This window comes from Chiloscyllium punctatum, chromosome 10, assembly GCF_047496795.1.
Source record: "Chiloscyllium punctatum isolate Juve2018m chromosome 10, sChiPun1.3, whole genome shotgun sequence".
Classification (NCBI taxonomy): Eukaryota; Metazoa; Chordata; class Chondrichthyes; order Orectolobiformes; family Hemiscylliidae; genus Chiloscyllium; species Chiloscyllium punctatum.
In genome coordinates, this window is record NC_092748.1 from 41,085,470 (window position 1) to 41,101,686 (window position 16,217).

At 39.6% G+C, this 16,217-nt stretch overlaps 1 protein-coding gene across 1 annotated transcript in view; it reads left to right on the forward strand.

Annotated features, from left to right (window-relative positions):
- Positions 1–16,217, forward strand: part of LOC140482061 (tomoregulin-2-like) — a 95,584-nt gene that overhangs the window by 53,754 nt on the left and 25,613 nt on the right. Inside the window, exon 5 of the mRNA XM_072578966.1 lies at positions 7,720–7,816. Within this exon, the coding sequence (XP_072435067.1) occupies positions 7,720–7,816 (97 nt within the window). The remainder of the gene's footprint in view (positions 1–7,719; positions 7,817–16,217) is intronic.

Below are 16,217 nucleotides of genomic sequence, written 5' to 3' on the forward strand. Positions count from 1 at the left end.
TAGGGATCAGCACCCGACCACAATTATTTACAATATATATTAATGACTTAGTTCAGGAAAGTGAATGTACTATAGCCAAGTTTGTGCATAATACAAAAATAGGTGGGAAGGCAAGTGGTAAGGATGACACAGTTTGCAAAGGGATATAGATAGGTTAGGTGAATGAGCAAAAAAGAAATGGCCATTGAAATATAATATGGAGAAATGTAAGGTCTTGGGAGGAATAAGAGAGGACCTAAATATTATTTAAATAGAGAAAGACTGCAGAAAGCCACAGAAGAGAGATCCGGGAGTCCTTGTCCATGAATCACAAAAAGTTAGCATTGAAGTTCAGTGGGTGTGAAGGCAGGCAAATGGAATACTGGCCTTCATTTCATAGGGAATGGAGTATAAAAGTAGAGAGGTTTTGCTAAAACTATACAAAGCATTAGTCAGATCACAGCTAGAATACAGTAAACCATTTTGAAAACCATTTAAGGAAAGATTTTTCTGGCATTGACCACACTTCCCAAGCTTATCATCCAAGTTGTGTACATAGAACTAAAACTATTTACTATACCCTCCCATTTGCCAGGCTCCTTTGCCTGAATCAAACTTTCCCTGACTCCTTTAATTTCTTTGAATGGAAGCAACAGGATGACCGTGGCCCACCTCCTTGAGCGATCTACTAGTTACGGTTCTTATCTGCCAAGGTCTCTGGCATAGGTTCTCATATGTGTCAGTCCTCCCCCATATACCCCAGACTTGTCCCTATCAAGATAAAGGCTGATCATGACTTGCAACACAGAGGCATCGTCCCCTTATGTAATGCCACATCGAATAGGTGACCGAATGTGAGCAACGCCTGGGGCTGGTAATGGAAGACTGCTCTTGGCTAACTGTATTGGGATCCCCAGACTGACAGGCATCCCCATAGACTTCATCATGGTCGACTTCTCCAAGGTTTTCAGAGATGTTGGATTGCTTGCTGCAGATATCATATGTGTGACATGTGGTACTGATGCTAGACTAACATGGTACACTGATGCAAGGAAAGATGGACAAGCCAAGGAGCAGCCTGATAAAAATTGTTGGCTCCTTTTCCTGTGTAGTACCTATACACTTGATGCAACCATATTCTACTGATTGGTGTGGCCCCTCTGAGAGCAGTCTGCGCTTGAATGGCACAGTGACAGTGCATTGCCTGATGGTAGCAATGCCTCCTTGTTAATGGAGTGCCAATGTCAGTGGTGGAAAGGCATGTGTGACTGGTCCTGCGCTCCAGTTTGTCTGTTGTCAACATGTTTCTCCTGGAGCAAGCAGCAAGTTGAGGTCACCAGGAAATCAAACTGGTTTCCATGTTAAGTTTTCTTGAAGGCTAGTTTGTATGGAGAGTTAGGTAAGACCACTACCTATGGCAGGTTGGGCTCTTAACAAGCAATACTTTTCATCAACTGGGTACTCACTGCTGATTAACAGAGATATTGTCATACTGCTTGAGGAAAGCAAAAAGATAGTTTTGACATCCAGATCAGTTTTGCACTATATCTCTCCCAATTCTACTGCTCACTTCGCCATAGCCCATGCTGTTCGGAACCTCATAAGATTCCACCCTGTCTCCAAAGTAAAATAAAGGTGGTCACATGATCTGCAGTGTGTATGACAGCAGGCCTGGGGGACCCAAATTGTTTTACTTGAAACAAACTAATAAATTTATGTTTGGAAACAACAACAGCAGTCTGAGGATTCTTTGTTGCAGTGATGGTGTTTCTATTCTGAGTCATAGAGATGCTCAGCATGGAAACAGACCCTTCAGTCCAACTTGTCCATGCTGACCAGACCCATATGCCAGCACCTGGCCCACATCCCTCCAAACCCCTCCCACTCACACACCCATCCAGATTTGCCCCAAATGTTGCAACTGCATCAGCCTCCACCACCTCTCCTGGCAGCCCACTCCAAACACGTATCACCCTCTGTGCGAAAAAGTTGTCCCCTAGGTTTCTTCTATATCACTCCCCTCCCACCCCAAACACATGCCCCCCACCCCAAGGAAAAGACCCTGTCCACCATCCCATCCATGGTCCCCACAATTCCACAAACCTCCACGAGGCCATCCCTCAGCCTTTGACACTCCAGGGAAAACAGCCCCAGTCTATTCAGCTAGTGCAAAGGATGGTGATTGTGGTTATAAGAGGTCAGACTTCTCAGTTCTAGGACATTTCTGCAGGAGTACTTGGCCCAAACATCTTCAGCTGCTTTATCAATACCTGTTCTCCATTCTCAGGTCAGAAGGGTGTATGTTAATAGACTATTCATAACTTATACTGAAGCAGTCCATTCCAAATACAGTAAGACTAGACATATCCACATTTGGCTGACAAGTAGTAATTAACATCATGCCACACAAGGGCCATGCCTTGTCAATGTCCAACAAAGAGAATCTAACCATTGCCCCTTGAAGTTCAATCACATTAATACCACTGAATCATCATATTTAACATCCCGGGGATACTACTGACCAGAAACTGAATTGGACCAGGGGAGTAGGTTGCAAATTGTGATTCTTGTACCAAAAAACAAAATCACATGAATGTTTTGTCTGCAGACTTCAACTAGGAAGTATAACGCAGGAAATATAAAGTGCATTGAATTAATGTATAGCAAGCAAAATCAATATTGGGAAATACAGATGTACCAAAAGAAGGAAGAGTAAAGACAGATAGCGAGTACTTTAAAAAAAACCTTTTTAAAGTCAACATTAATTTGCTCCTCAGGAAATGAGATTACACATTATAAATTTAATTTTGAACATTAAGGAGGCCATTCAGTTAGCAACTTATTATGGAATTTAAAACTCTTATGCTCTCTCACTCCCCTGCATGCAGAAGTCCTAACTTGTTGAAAACAATATCTGAAGTTGCTGGAAAAGCTGAGCAGGTCTGGCAGCATCTGTGAAGAGAAATCAAAGTTAACGTTTTGGGTCCAGTGACCCTTCCTTAGAATCCTTCTTAAAGCATCCTCAGTTCTTTCGATTTTTATTTAGTCCTAACTTCTTTGTCCTTTTTAGCATGGAATAAGTGGACAAGTACACTACGTTCCTGCATTGCTGTTGTTTAAATGCTGAGTGCTGCAGCAGCACACCCTGTGACAGAACATGGTATTTCTGACAGTAATTTCCATATGTTGCTGTTAGCTCTTGATAATGGCTTACAATGTCAACTTCACTATTATTATTGCAGCAAAATCCAGGTCATCATTAAACCTTCCCTGTCAAACAGTGTTGGTCACTATATTAGGAACAGAACAAACTTGCTTTTGAGCATGGAATCACTCTCATTTCTGTCAGAGAGACAGCTGGTCTGCAAAATCATTTCTAGCACAACTCTTAGAATCCATATTTTTCCAAATTTAATTTGTGATTATTTAAAGTGCAGAAATGCAATCGGCATTTATGTAGCAACTATTCACAACATCAGGATACGATTTAAAATGCTTCGTAACTAGTTAATTGCTTTTCTACCATTTTCATTTTATGTCAAAGTCTGGAGTGACAATGTATGTGCAGCATTTTGAGTAAATAGCAAAGGTTGTTATTGCTACCAAGAATGGTTGACAGTGATGTGGACTGTTTCTTTAATAATTATAATGCTGCACATACAAGGGAATGCAAGCTATGAGGACAGGAAAAACAGGCTGCAAAGAGTTAGGTTAATTGAATATGTAAGAAGCAGCAGATGGTATATAATGTGGTTAAGTCAGAAGTTATTTACTTTTGTAATAGGAATAGAAAAGAATAGCTTTTAAAAGATCTGAAACTCTTAAATGTTGATGCTCAGACTTTCTGGAGGAGTTTCATTGCAGACATCAGGACTATGACATACTCCAGTGGAAGTCTAGAGCACTGTGGTGAACACAGATCTTTCTTAAATGGCTATTTAAAAGCCAGAAGGCAGACTCTCCATTCCAATTACGGATGACAAGTGGCTCTTGAAACTAGAGAGCAAATTGGCCCTCGAGAACTGAAGATGCAACAGGCTTCTTTTTCAATTAAGTGAGAAAATGGGCATTCCATTATCAGAAACATTTTCTCTCCAATTATTTTAACTTTAATTTATTTTTCTAAATACCTTAGTAGCCAAAGTTAAAAATCTCACAACACCAGGTTATAGTCCGACAGGTTTATTTGGGAGTACAAGTTTTCAGAACACCACTCTTTCGTGAGGTAGCTAGTGAAAAAGGAGCAGTGCTCCGAAAACTTGTACTTCCAAATACACTTGTTGGACTATAACCTGGTGTTGTGATTTTTAACTTTGTCCACCCCAGTCCAACACCAGCATCTCCACATCATTCATTAGCCAAGTCTTCATTGTGGAAGGGAACACCTACCCCACGGACACCAACAGCTGTATTTGAAGCCAAGCAAGCAAGCAAACACTGAAAGCCTTCTTCGACCACAGGCTCTGCTAATCTGCCACTGGAGGGTCGGCAACTCCTGCAGGCAGTTGGGTGATTCCCTCATGCTTTCGGATACCAAAAGGAAAATTCTAGTCAAGTGTCTGATAAGTTGCATGGAATGGGATTATCGAACTCACTGCCTCAGAGTGCAGTTGGCAAAATCAATCAACAGATTCAAGAAAGAAATAGATATGTTTCTGATGAAAAGTAGGATAAAGGGCTTTGGGGAGCAGGCAGGAAAGTGGAGTTGAGACCAGGTTAAGATAAGCCATAATTATGTTAAATGGCAAAGCGGGCTCAAAGGGATGAATTGTGTACTCCTGCTCTTAATTCCTATGTTCCAAGGAAATTCCATGCCTGCGAATCTCCATGCTTGCTATCCAAAAAAATTCAGCCTTGGGGTTTACTTGAACAATGAACACTAGGACTGGATCATTTTGAAGGAACTTTTAATTGAATTCACCTTTTTTTTTTGTTTTGCAAATAAGTACTTGGGGCATTTTAAAAACAAGCGCAAAGTAAGACCAAGTTAATATGAGATAATGTCAATTAAACAAAGTTACCATTCCACTAAGGCCCAAGTCCCAGTAATTACTTTGGACCTCAGACAAGCATTCATAATGAGAACATCTGGTAAATCAGATGCCTGGCCATCTGTTCCACCTGGTTTTGTTGATATGGTTACTGGCAGTATATGAAGTGGCAGGGAGTAAGAGTTTGATAACCCAATATTGTTAGAATTGGGCCAACATCCCAGGAAATGAAGGTAGCAATTCAAGCCTGCCAGCCTTCCATCCATCTGCCTCTGCTTTGAGGCTGCTTGCATCCCGTGCCAACTCAGTCGAATAGAGATATGGCAGGTAGGGATATCCTTTGTGATAATTCAGTCCAACATTTCAGGTTGATGATTTTTCTCAAATTAAAGGTCATCAAACTGAAGTGTTAATATTTTTCCTTTTCTCAGATGTTGCCAGACCTGTGAGTATTTCCTATTTTTATTACCAATCCAAATTGTTGTGATCAGGGCAGTAAACTTTTCTCCTATTTTGCTTCATTAGTTTACTTAATCACCTTGCCAGGATGCACTAGACTTTTGTCTGAACTATTCCCTGTAGTGAAAACATCATGCTTTAACAACCCTCTGTTAAAGAAGTTTTTTTAAACAGATCTCTCCACTGTCTTACTGATTCCCCAAACAAAAGAAATAGTAATTTCCTGTTGATACATTTTTGAAGACAAAATCTTTTTTCTTAACCTTCTTTATTTCATGGGAAATAGTCCTAGGATGTTAAGTATCACTTTGTTACTAGTTGATATCATCCTACTAAAACTACACACTAGCTTTATTGACCTTTTCATAATAGTTTACTCTAAATGGTATGGATCCTGTCATAATTGTTATCTTGTGCAAATAATCTTTCTACACTCTAATTACACTTTTCCATGCCTATATTTACAAAACCAATATTATTACTGGCCTTTTTGAGTGACTCTTTGACCTGCACTGCTATGTGTAAGGACCCAAAATGAGTCCATGCAGGGAACCCCAGTGATGTAGACACCAGTCCTGATTGAATCAGAGTTGACAACATATTATAGGCCAACCCTTAACTGCTATAGCGAGGGAGTACTTTGGATATACTGTGTTCTGGTTAAGGTATTTGCTTGACCATGTGAGCATAAAATATCTCATGAAACCATCCTAGGAAGTGTAAAGATTTTCTGCAAGTGTCCTAGTCGGTTGTTATCCCTCAACCAACAATAAAAACATTACTTTGCCACTTGGCTCATTGCTGCATGAAAATTCTTGCTGTGAGCAAATTAGCTGCCATGTTTCCTTACATAACTACAGTGAGTTCACTTCAAAGGTAATATATCGTGTGTGAAGCAAGTTGGGACTTCCAATGGAGGTACTATATAAACTTGAGTTATTTTCTATAGCTGATCAATTAGCTGATTTATATTTGCTCGTGATTTCCTCTCCCCTCTTCAATATTGCTTGCAAAGTCTACCCTTCAGTCCAGGAGTAATTTGCATAAAATCTTTCAGCTTAGTATAGGCTTGAATCAGACCTTCAACCTTCCAGTTTTGCCTTTCTCATTTCCAGAGTGCGTGTTCCCATGCACAGGAACAACTGAGGGAACTTCCTAGCAGTCTATATTTAAGTTAATTCAGAACATAAATTCTGGGATCCAAAAATTAGATCACCCTGAACGTAACCCAGCTCCATATATTATTTTTCACTTTATATGGTATATGCATATAGTAATAATATATGTTGTAATTGATTATACCATCAATATATCATTCAAAGTGCAGTTATTTGGTTAAGATCTTCATTTTTTTCAATCTGATTATTACAGCTGAAATCTTGATTTAAGCTCACTTTTTAAATTAAATAAATGGCATTTGAGTGAAGAATATTTCCATTTTATGTGCTGTTTCTCACAGGTTTTTAAATTGCATATTCTCTTTAGTTTTGTGGTTGTTCTAATATACTGCAGTGCTTTCATTTTCTATTTTCAGGTAATTACTGTGAATGTGACTCAACAATTTCTTCTTACCATATTTTATCCTGACTTATTTAGGGGTTACGGGTTACAATGATTCCTGCAATAAGTTGTTGGTAAATTTCAATTGTAGTTCAATTAAAGCCTGTTATGAATAAGATTAGCTTCATCTGAATAAAAGTAATGTGAGGGGGAGGAGAATATTTTAAAAAATCAAAGCCTGCAGTCACATTTTCCAGAAAAAACATGACAAAGCAGTCACTTATGACACTTCTCTGACGAGAAATAAGACATTCTGAAATATTTACAGTAGTTAATGCACAAAAGCAAGAAATGTGAATAATTACTCACTAATTTAACTTAGTACTTTGTCAAAGTCAAACATAAGAGATAGGTAAGAATTTAGGGAGACAGTGGCAATGTCATTGGACTAGTAATCCAGAAGCTAATACTCCTCAGATATAGATTCAAATCCCAATTCTTAATTTTGGAATATAAACCTAGTCTCAGTAAATGTGACTATGAAAGCATCGATTATTGTAAAACCCATTTGGTTCACTAAGGCCTTTCAGGGAAGGAAACCCGCTGGCCTTGCCGGTGACACCGATATCCCATGAAAACATAAAAAGATCCTTTTTGGAGGGAATGTCATGTAACCGGAACATTTTCAAAATACCCATTTCTAGTATTCATCAGAAAGTAAAAATAAAAATCACAAAGTCCTAGCAATGTTTTGCTTTTTAAAAAATTTCTAAATAATGTTAACCTGCAGGAAACGAAGGTTCTGGAGAAACTATTCTGAAGAAAACCTCATCATGCGATATCTGCCAATTTGGAGCAGAATGTGACGAAGATGCAGAAGATGTTTGGTAAATGTATTACTTAATGGCAAATACTAAACGTTGTTAATATCTACAAACTGAAAATGTAACAGCATCACTTACATACTTTATTATTAGAAGTTCTTATCATAGTGAATCAGCTGTGGCTTTTACATTTGGGACCTGGATTTAAATTCAGCCCCTCCAACAAGATGAAAATCCATCGATCTAGCAATTCTGAATCTTCATGGAAATCTGATCTCTGTTCTCTGCAGGTGTCTCAACCTGACTCTAAATATTAATATTCAAATCTTAATTTCTGAAATTGTCTAACGTGGGACTTGGGGATTTTGTAATGATACAGTTGGAACACTTCTTTAAAATTTAGATGGTCCAAAGAAGGTTTTACCCTGCACCTGATCCATACCTGACCAAGCTATGTTTGACATTGAAATCAAATGTAAAGTGGTGGCCTCTTCCCTAACAGCAACATGCCTTCATGTTGACCAAGAATTAAGAAGGTCTATGTCCATCACCTAGCAAACTCCAACTGCTATGAAATTGTGTTCATATCGGAAATTGTTTAGTTTAAAACTTGCATAATTTTGACGTGTGCTTCCTCCTGCTAGTTTGCCATTACATTCTAGTCACTGTAGGATGCAAAAAAATACAAATATTATGCAAAGTTATAAAATCCTTAAAGCACTGAAGTCAAACTGAATTGTAGCTATTCCAAAGAGGAATAAATAACAAGCTACACACAATAAATGGACACTCATTGCTGTGAATTGCTTTGGCTTTAAGTTAAATTAACTAATAAAAATCCATTTGAGGGAAGTCAGTAAAACCTTAATATCTGAATATATCATTTGCTTGCTAAAACAATAAAGAAATTGCAAAATGTGTTTGAATCCAAATCACAAAGTTAGTCTATGCCCTAATTCTATAAGTCACAGGTTTACATGTAACTCAACATTTTCATTCAAATTTTAACCTCAAAACTCTTGAGAATAGCCAAGCATGACTAAAAACACATGCATCCAGAAACAATTTAATATATCCTGACTGAATCCAACTGCTTTATGGTAAGGTTGCTAACTCTCCAGAATTACTTTCATTTCTCCTGGAATTGAAAATTAATTTCCAGAATGCTAGTGCCAGCATAACTGGAGAAAAAAATCATAATGTTATTAAAAATGTACTGTTTGTATTTCTTTGAACACTTCTGTTTATTAGTTATAAAACCATGAAGACAGGATGAAAAGCTGTTTAACTGAGAGTCAAGCATCATTCAGTCAGATTACAAAACAGCTGTATTCCAATTTGTAAAGAAGGGCAGTACCTGTACAGCATTACCTGTAACTACTGCATTGACTTGTAACCTGAACAAGTCAGGAATTTGAGGGCTTCTGGGATTGGCACGAGGGTAAAGATTTAATCAAATTACTCAAAGTCTCAATTTTCCTGTCTGATAAACTTGGGTTAACAGAAAAGACTGACCAAGTTTCATGTACTTAACCAGAAAATACTATTTATTTCAAATAAAGTAATTCTAACCACATGCAAACAAAACATGAATTATCAATTTATACTGTCTCTTTTATAAATGCATAAACACACTCGCAGGAAGACATAGACAAACAAAGTAACAGATGTTATGAATGGAATAAAATTAAGCAACACAATGTAAAAACACAAATCCACAGAACTTAATGAGGTGTTGTTCGTCCTCTTCCAAATCCTTCTAATCTTTGATCTTCGTCCGAAGTTCCTTCAGTTCTTTACTGCTGGAGTGAGGTTGGCATTTTAATTGTTTAGCCTCTCACTGGTTAGAGACAACAACTAATGGGAATTGGAGACTGAGAATATCTGGCTGTTATGCTATTATTTGTTTTTTTTTTGCTGCAAGAAGAGAGGGGTGCCATCTTTATAAAGGTTTTAGCCCCTGTATTGATTCAGATGCAGTCCACTTGCCCAGGAGCCAATCAAAGTTGTGGTCCTGCTATTGACTTCTGACCCACACAACTGGTACTGATTGGTTTTTCAATCAACAGTCAAAGCTGACGCAAAGACGTACCCAGGGTATGTTCCAGCATCTTTCCCACTGCTTGAGTAAAGCGACTGTGAGAATACAACTCCCAGTGAGTTCGAGTAACTTGTTTTACAGCTGTAATATCTCCCTCCACATTTTCCTTGATTTCAAGCAGTATCTTTTTCCTATTTTGGTCCACCGTCCAAAAATAAATAAACATTTATAAAATAGTCTTTCCATTTGTGACGCATCATCCGTATCAGTCAGTGCCTGTTCTTTAAGATTAGAGCAACTTATTAAAGACTTTTGGATTTGCATACAGTGTAGCGATTGTAAGAAGGTCAGCCAGGTGGACCTCATAGAATGAGTTCCCTGATTGGAGCTGTTAACCTTGTCCAATCAGGGAGCCCTGGCTGACAGATAAGAACAGAAGTGTCAGACATCCTGTTCACTCTGAGTTGGCTCTGAGGGAGCTGGATCAATGTCAAGGACTTTTTGTGTGTAAATAAAGGGTGACTTGGTGATGGGTTACTAGCCTCCGTGGAGTTATTTCACAAAGTACCAAATGCAATCTAGATTTTTTTTAAAATGTTGTAAGGCGAAGTATCAGGAGATTGAAGGAAAAAGGAAAGATCACCTCCAACCCACTAAATTCTTATTCTAACATGAACAGGAGATCAACACATCCTCAGGAATTGTGTCCTCAAATTATTTTAAGGAGGATGTTTGCATTCACTTTTAGCATCACTTTTATTTTTAAAGCCATCAGGCAAGTTTCCCAGGCTTCATGAAATGCAGCATCTGAAAGGAGTCCCAAAGGCCAGGTGAAACAGATGTCTATATTACTTATCTGCAAAAAAGATCAGCAATGTCCTTCAGACCCAAACCTGGCAATCCTTCTGACCTGCTCCCAATAACTAATCATTTCCTGTGTTTAGAGTCCCTGTTTAATTAGTCTGGGTTTAAAAATAATTTTGTTTTATTTTTTAAAAATTCAAGTGCAAACCAACAATCCCTGTAATTGTCTTTTTTAATCTACCAAGTTCCATGTGTAGCAGCAATTTCCAGATGTGGAATTCAATGTTTCAGCTTGCCAATTGTGCTGCTTAGCTGACAGGGAACATTGTCCTACAATTAAATTCATTTATAAACTCTAGAAAACCATACCTCTGAGTTTACTAGATGATTAACTATTCCTAACAATCTTTCTGCTGCCTATCAGTACTGAAAATAAAGTACTTAACTTTGTTACCATTTACATTTTGCCTCTACTTTCTCTATAAAATATTTGCATAGCATTCCCAGTATAGGAGACTTCAGAATTTACAAAACAATGATGATTGTGATGGAAGAATTTAGAGGTTCTGAACAACATACCACTTTCATTCAATTCTATGATATCATTTTTCCAAATGCATCCATGTTTTCCAACCATATGTGGACCTTCTCAAAATACACTTAGTCTTAAATATAAATGAAGAAAAAGCCAGTTTTGAACTGCAAATTTGGAAAACCTATCACAGTACAATGCCTCTCCCAGACTGAATCTAACCTCCCTGCCTTGAAGACTAAATAACACTTTTTTGATCCATAGCATCCCTGTATTAGTGATGATGTGTTTGAATAATTATTTCATAATGCAAATATAAAAATCCACATATACCAATCTATTGTCACAAGTGTTTAGTTACTTATAATAATGTTATATATGAAAACACGTGGACATGTTTTATCATTTACATTTTCCTGTATTTCAGGGTTCTTAAATGGTCTCAACTCTTGGCAAGAGGGTTGTGACTGCAATAAATGAACAAGCATCTTGATAGCTTATTTGTGTAATGAAATTATAATTTGTTAAATATACAATTACCTAAAGAAAAGTCATTTCTTGTTTAATAGTGGTTTAAAGAGAAGGGTGTAAAGACACTTTAAAGGCCATGTACAAGATACAGTCTTTGATCCCTGACATAAACGTCCATTTCCTAGCCACTGTCTCTAGCCATTTTACTGGCCACTCCAAGAATGAGCCAACTGTTCACAACATTTCTGCAGTGTTGAGTCCCTCAGGTTGAGCGTTTGACTACACATCCACATTATCGACGTTTCAGGCATAAGCCCTTCGTCAGGAAGGGTTCCTGAAGAAGGGCTTATGCCCGAAACGTCAATACTCCTGTTCCTTGGATGCTGCCTGACCTGCTGCGCTTTTCCAGCAACACATTTTCTGCTTTTAAATATTAGAACATAGAACATAGAAAAATACAGCGCAGTACAGGCCCTTTGGCCCTCGATGTTGCGCCGATCCAAGCCCACCTAACCTACACTAGCCCACTATCCTCCATATGCCTATCCAATGCCCGTTTAAATGCCCATAAAGAGGGAGAGTCCACCACTGATACTGGCAGGGCATTCCATGAACTCACGACTCGCTGAGTAAAGAATCTACCCCTAACATCTGTCCTATACCTACCACCCCTTAATTTAAAGCTATGCCCCCTTGTAATAGCTGATTCCATAAGTGGAAAAAGGTTCTCATGGTCAACCCTATCTAAACCCCTAATCATCTTGTACACCTCTATCAAGTCACCCCTAAACCTTCTTTTCTCCAATGAAAACAGCCCCAAGTGCCTCAGCCTTTCCTCATACGATCTTCCTACCATACCAGGCAACATCCTGGTAAACCTCCTCTGCACCTGTTCCAGTGCCTCCACATCCTTCCTATAGTATGGCGACCAAAACTGCACACAATACTCCAGAGTCTTATACAACTGCAACATGACCTCAGGACTCCAGAACTCAATTCCTTTACCAATAAAAGCTAGTATGCCATATGCCTTCTTCAAAGCACTATTTACCTGGGTGGCAACTTTCAGAGATCTGTGTACATGGACACCAAGATCCCTCTGCTCATCCACACTACCAAGTACCATTAGCCCAGTACCCCATCTTTTTGTAACTCATACCAAAGTGAATCACCTCACACTTACCCACATTGAACTCCATTTGCCACCTTTCTGCCCAGCTCTGCAGCTTATCTATATCCCGCTGTAACCTGACACATCCTTCCTCACTGTCAACAACTCCACTGACTTTCGTGTCATCCGCAAACTTGCTCACCCAACCTTCTAGCCTCTCCTCCAGGTCATTTATAAAAATGACAAACAGCAATGGTCCCAAAACAGATCCTTGCGGAACACCGCTAGTAACTGCACTCCAAGATGAACCTTTGCCATCAACTACTACCCTCTGTCTTCTTCCAGCCAGCCAATTCCTAATCCAAACCTCCAACTCACCCTCAATGCCATACCTCGTATTTTTTGCAGTAGCCTACCATGGGGAACCTTAACAAACGCCTTACTAAAATCCATATACACCACATCTATCGCTTTACCCTCGTCCACCTCCTTAGTCACCTTCTCAAAGAATTCAATAAAATTTGTGAGGCACGACCTGCCTTTCACAAAACCATGCTGACTATCCTTGATCACATTATTCCTATCCAGACGTTCATAAATCCTATCCCTTACAATTCTCTCTAAGACTTTGCCCACAACAGAAGGGAGACTCACCGGCCTATAGTTACTAGGGTTATCCCTACTCCCTTTCTTGAACAAGGGAACCACATTTGCTATCCTCCAGTCTTCCGGCACTATTCCTGTAGACAACGAGGACACAAAAATCAAGGCCAATGGCTCTGCAATCTCCTCCCTTGCTTTCCAGAGAATCCTAGGATAAATGCCATCAGGCCCAGGGGACTTATCTATTTTAACCCTTTCCAGAATTTCCAACACCTCTTCCCTACATACCTCAAAGCCGTCCATTCTAATTAATTGTGACTCAGTATTCACATCAGCAACAATGTCCTGTTCCTGAGTGAATACTGACGAAAAGTATTCATTCAGTATCTCCCCAATCTGTTCAGCCTCCACACGCAACTTCCCACTACTATCCTTGACTGGACCTATTCCTACCCTAGTCATTCTTTTATTCCTGACATACCTATAGAAAGCCTTTGGGTTTTCCCTAATCCTACCAACTAAGGACTTTTTATGTCCCCTCCTTGCTGCTCTTAGCTGTCTCTTCAGATCCTTCCTGGCTACCTTATAACTCTCAATCACCCCAATTGAACCTTCACGCCTCATCTTTACATAGGCTGCCCTCTTCTCTTTAACAAGGGATTCCAATTCCTTATTAAACCACAGCTTCCTCACACGACCCTTTCCTCCCTGCCTGACAGGTACATACTTATCAAGGACATTCAATAGTTGCTCCTTGACCAAGCTCCACATATCAATTGCGCCCTTGCCTTGAAGCCTACTTTTCCAAGCCACGCATCCTAAGTCATGTCTCACCGCGTCATAATTTCCCTGCCCCCAGCTATAACTCTTGCCCTGCAGTGCACACTTATCCCTCTCCATCACTAGAGTATAAGTCACTGAATTGTGTCACTGTCCCCAAAGTGCTCACCTACCTCCAATTCTAACACCTGGTCTGGTTCATTACCTAGAACCAAATCCAGTAGGGCCTCACCTCTTGTTGGCCTGTCTACATATTGTGTCAGGAAACCCTCCTGCACACATTGGACAAACACCGACCCATCTAACGAACGCGAGCTATAGCTTTCCCAGTCAATATCAGGAAAGTTAAAGTCCCCCATAAAAACTACCCTATTACTTTCACTCTTCTCCTGAATCATCCTCGCAATCCTTTCTTCTACGTCTTTCGGACTATTTGGAGGCCTGTAGAAAACTCCTAACAGGGTGACCTCACCTTTCCTATTCCTAACCTCAGCCCAAACTACCTCAGATGGCGAGTCTTCATCCATCGTCCTTTCCACCGTTGTAATACTATCTTTGACAAGCAATGCCACACCGCCCCCTCTTTTACCCCTACCTCTGACCCTACTAAAACACTTAAACCCTGGAACCTGCAACAGCCAATCCTGTCCCTATTCTGCCCATGTCTCCGTAATAGCCACAACATCAAAATCCCAGGTACCAACCCACGCTGCAAGTTCACCTACTTTATTTCGTATATTTCTTGCATTGAAGTATACACACTTCAAGCCACTTTCCTGTTTACAGGCACCCTCCTTTGAGATTGATGCCATGTTCCTAACCTCCCTACACTCCAGGTCCTGCACCCTAAAGCTACAGTCTAGGTTCCCATGCCCCTGCAGAGTTAGTTTAACCCCCCCCCCCCCCCCCCCCCCCCCCAAATTTTACTAATGTAAAATAACTTTAGGCATCTTGCTACATTGTTTTATGCAAATGCAAGTTGTTGTCATGAAACAAATTTGATTATTTATCTAAATCAGTACAATACTTCAAATCCTGAGGATCAGTTTAGCTCATTTGGCTGGATGGTTGGTTTGCAGAGCAGTGTAATGCCAACAGCATGTGTTCAATTCCTTTCACTGATTTGAGGTTACTATGATTGACTCTCCTTCTCAACCTCTTCCCTCACCTGAGGTTTGCTAGCCCTCAGGTTAAATCACCACCAGTTGCTTCTCTTTCTAATGAGAAAGCAGCCCCTATGGTCTCTAAGACTATGGTGACACAAGTCTAAATCCTTGTTTGTCAATTGAGTTGTCTGTAACATGATTGTTTCACTGTTCATCTGAATTCTAATAAATGACTGACTAGCTTGATGGGAAATGTTCTGTTTAAATCAGAATTTTGTTCAGAACAAGATTCTATTAACAGCAGCAAAAACACAAATCACAAATCTTTTAGCACATCAACAATTCAATTCAATATAAATCATGTAAGATGCTTAAGAAAAGATTAATATTTTACATAGGATTACAGATGATATACAGGACAGAAATACTCCATCCGAACCAAGTGCTTACTGGCTTTCCCTTTTCCTCATCTCAATCTAATGTTGCTTTCCTCTCCTTCACGTGCCTGTTTAGCTTCTTTTCCAATATCATAGAATCCCTACAGTGCAGAAAGAGGCTATCAAGTCTGTACTGACCCTCCAAAGAGCATCACACTCAAACCTTAACCCTATCCTCATGACTCTATATTTACCAGGGCTAATCCACCTAACCTACACATCACCACGGACAATTTAGCACGAACAACTAACCTGCACAGCTTTGGACTGTGGGAGGAAACAGAGCATCCAGTGGTAACCCATGTAGACAAAGGGAGAATGTATGAACTCTACACCCAAGGCTGGAATCAAGCTCAGGTCCCAGGCACTGTGAGGCACCAATGCTAACTGCTGAGCCACCATGCTACTGTGCATGTGGTTCAATTCAACTACTTCCTGCAACAGCAATTTCTACAATCTCACCAGTCTTGGGGGATGGAGAGGTTTGTTCTGTTTCTTCTCACAAGGAAAGATTTTCCCTTTTGTTGTTTTAAGAACTCAACTCAGTTGTTTCTCCAATTCCTATTTATTCCAAGCACA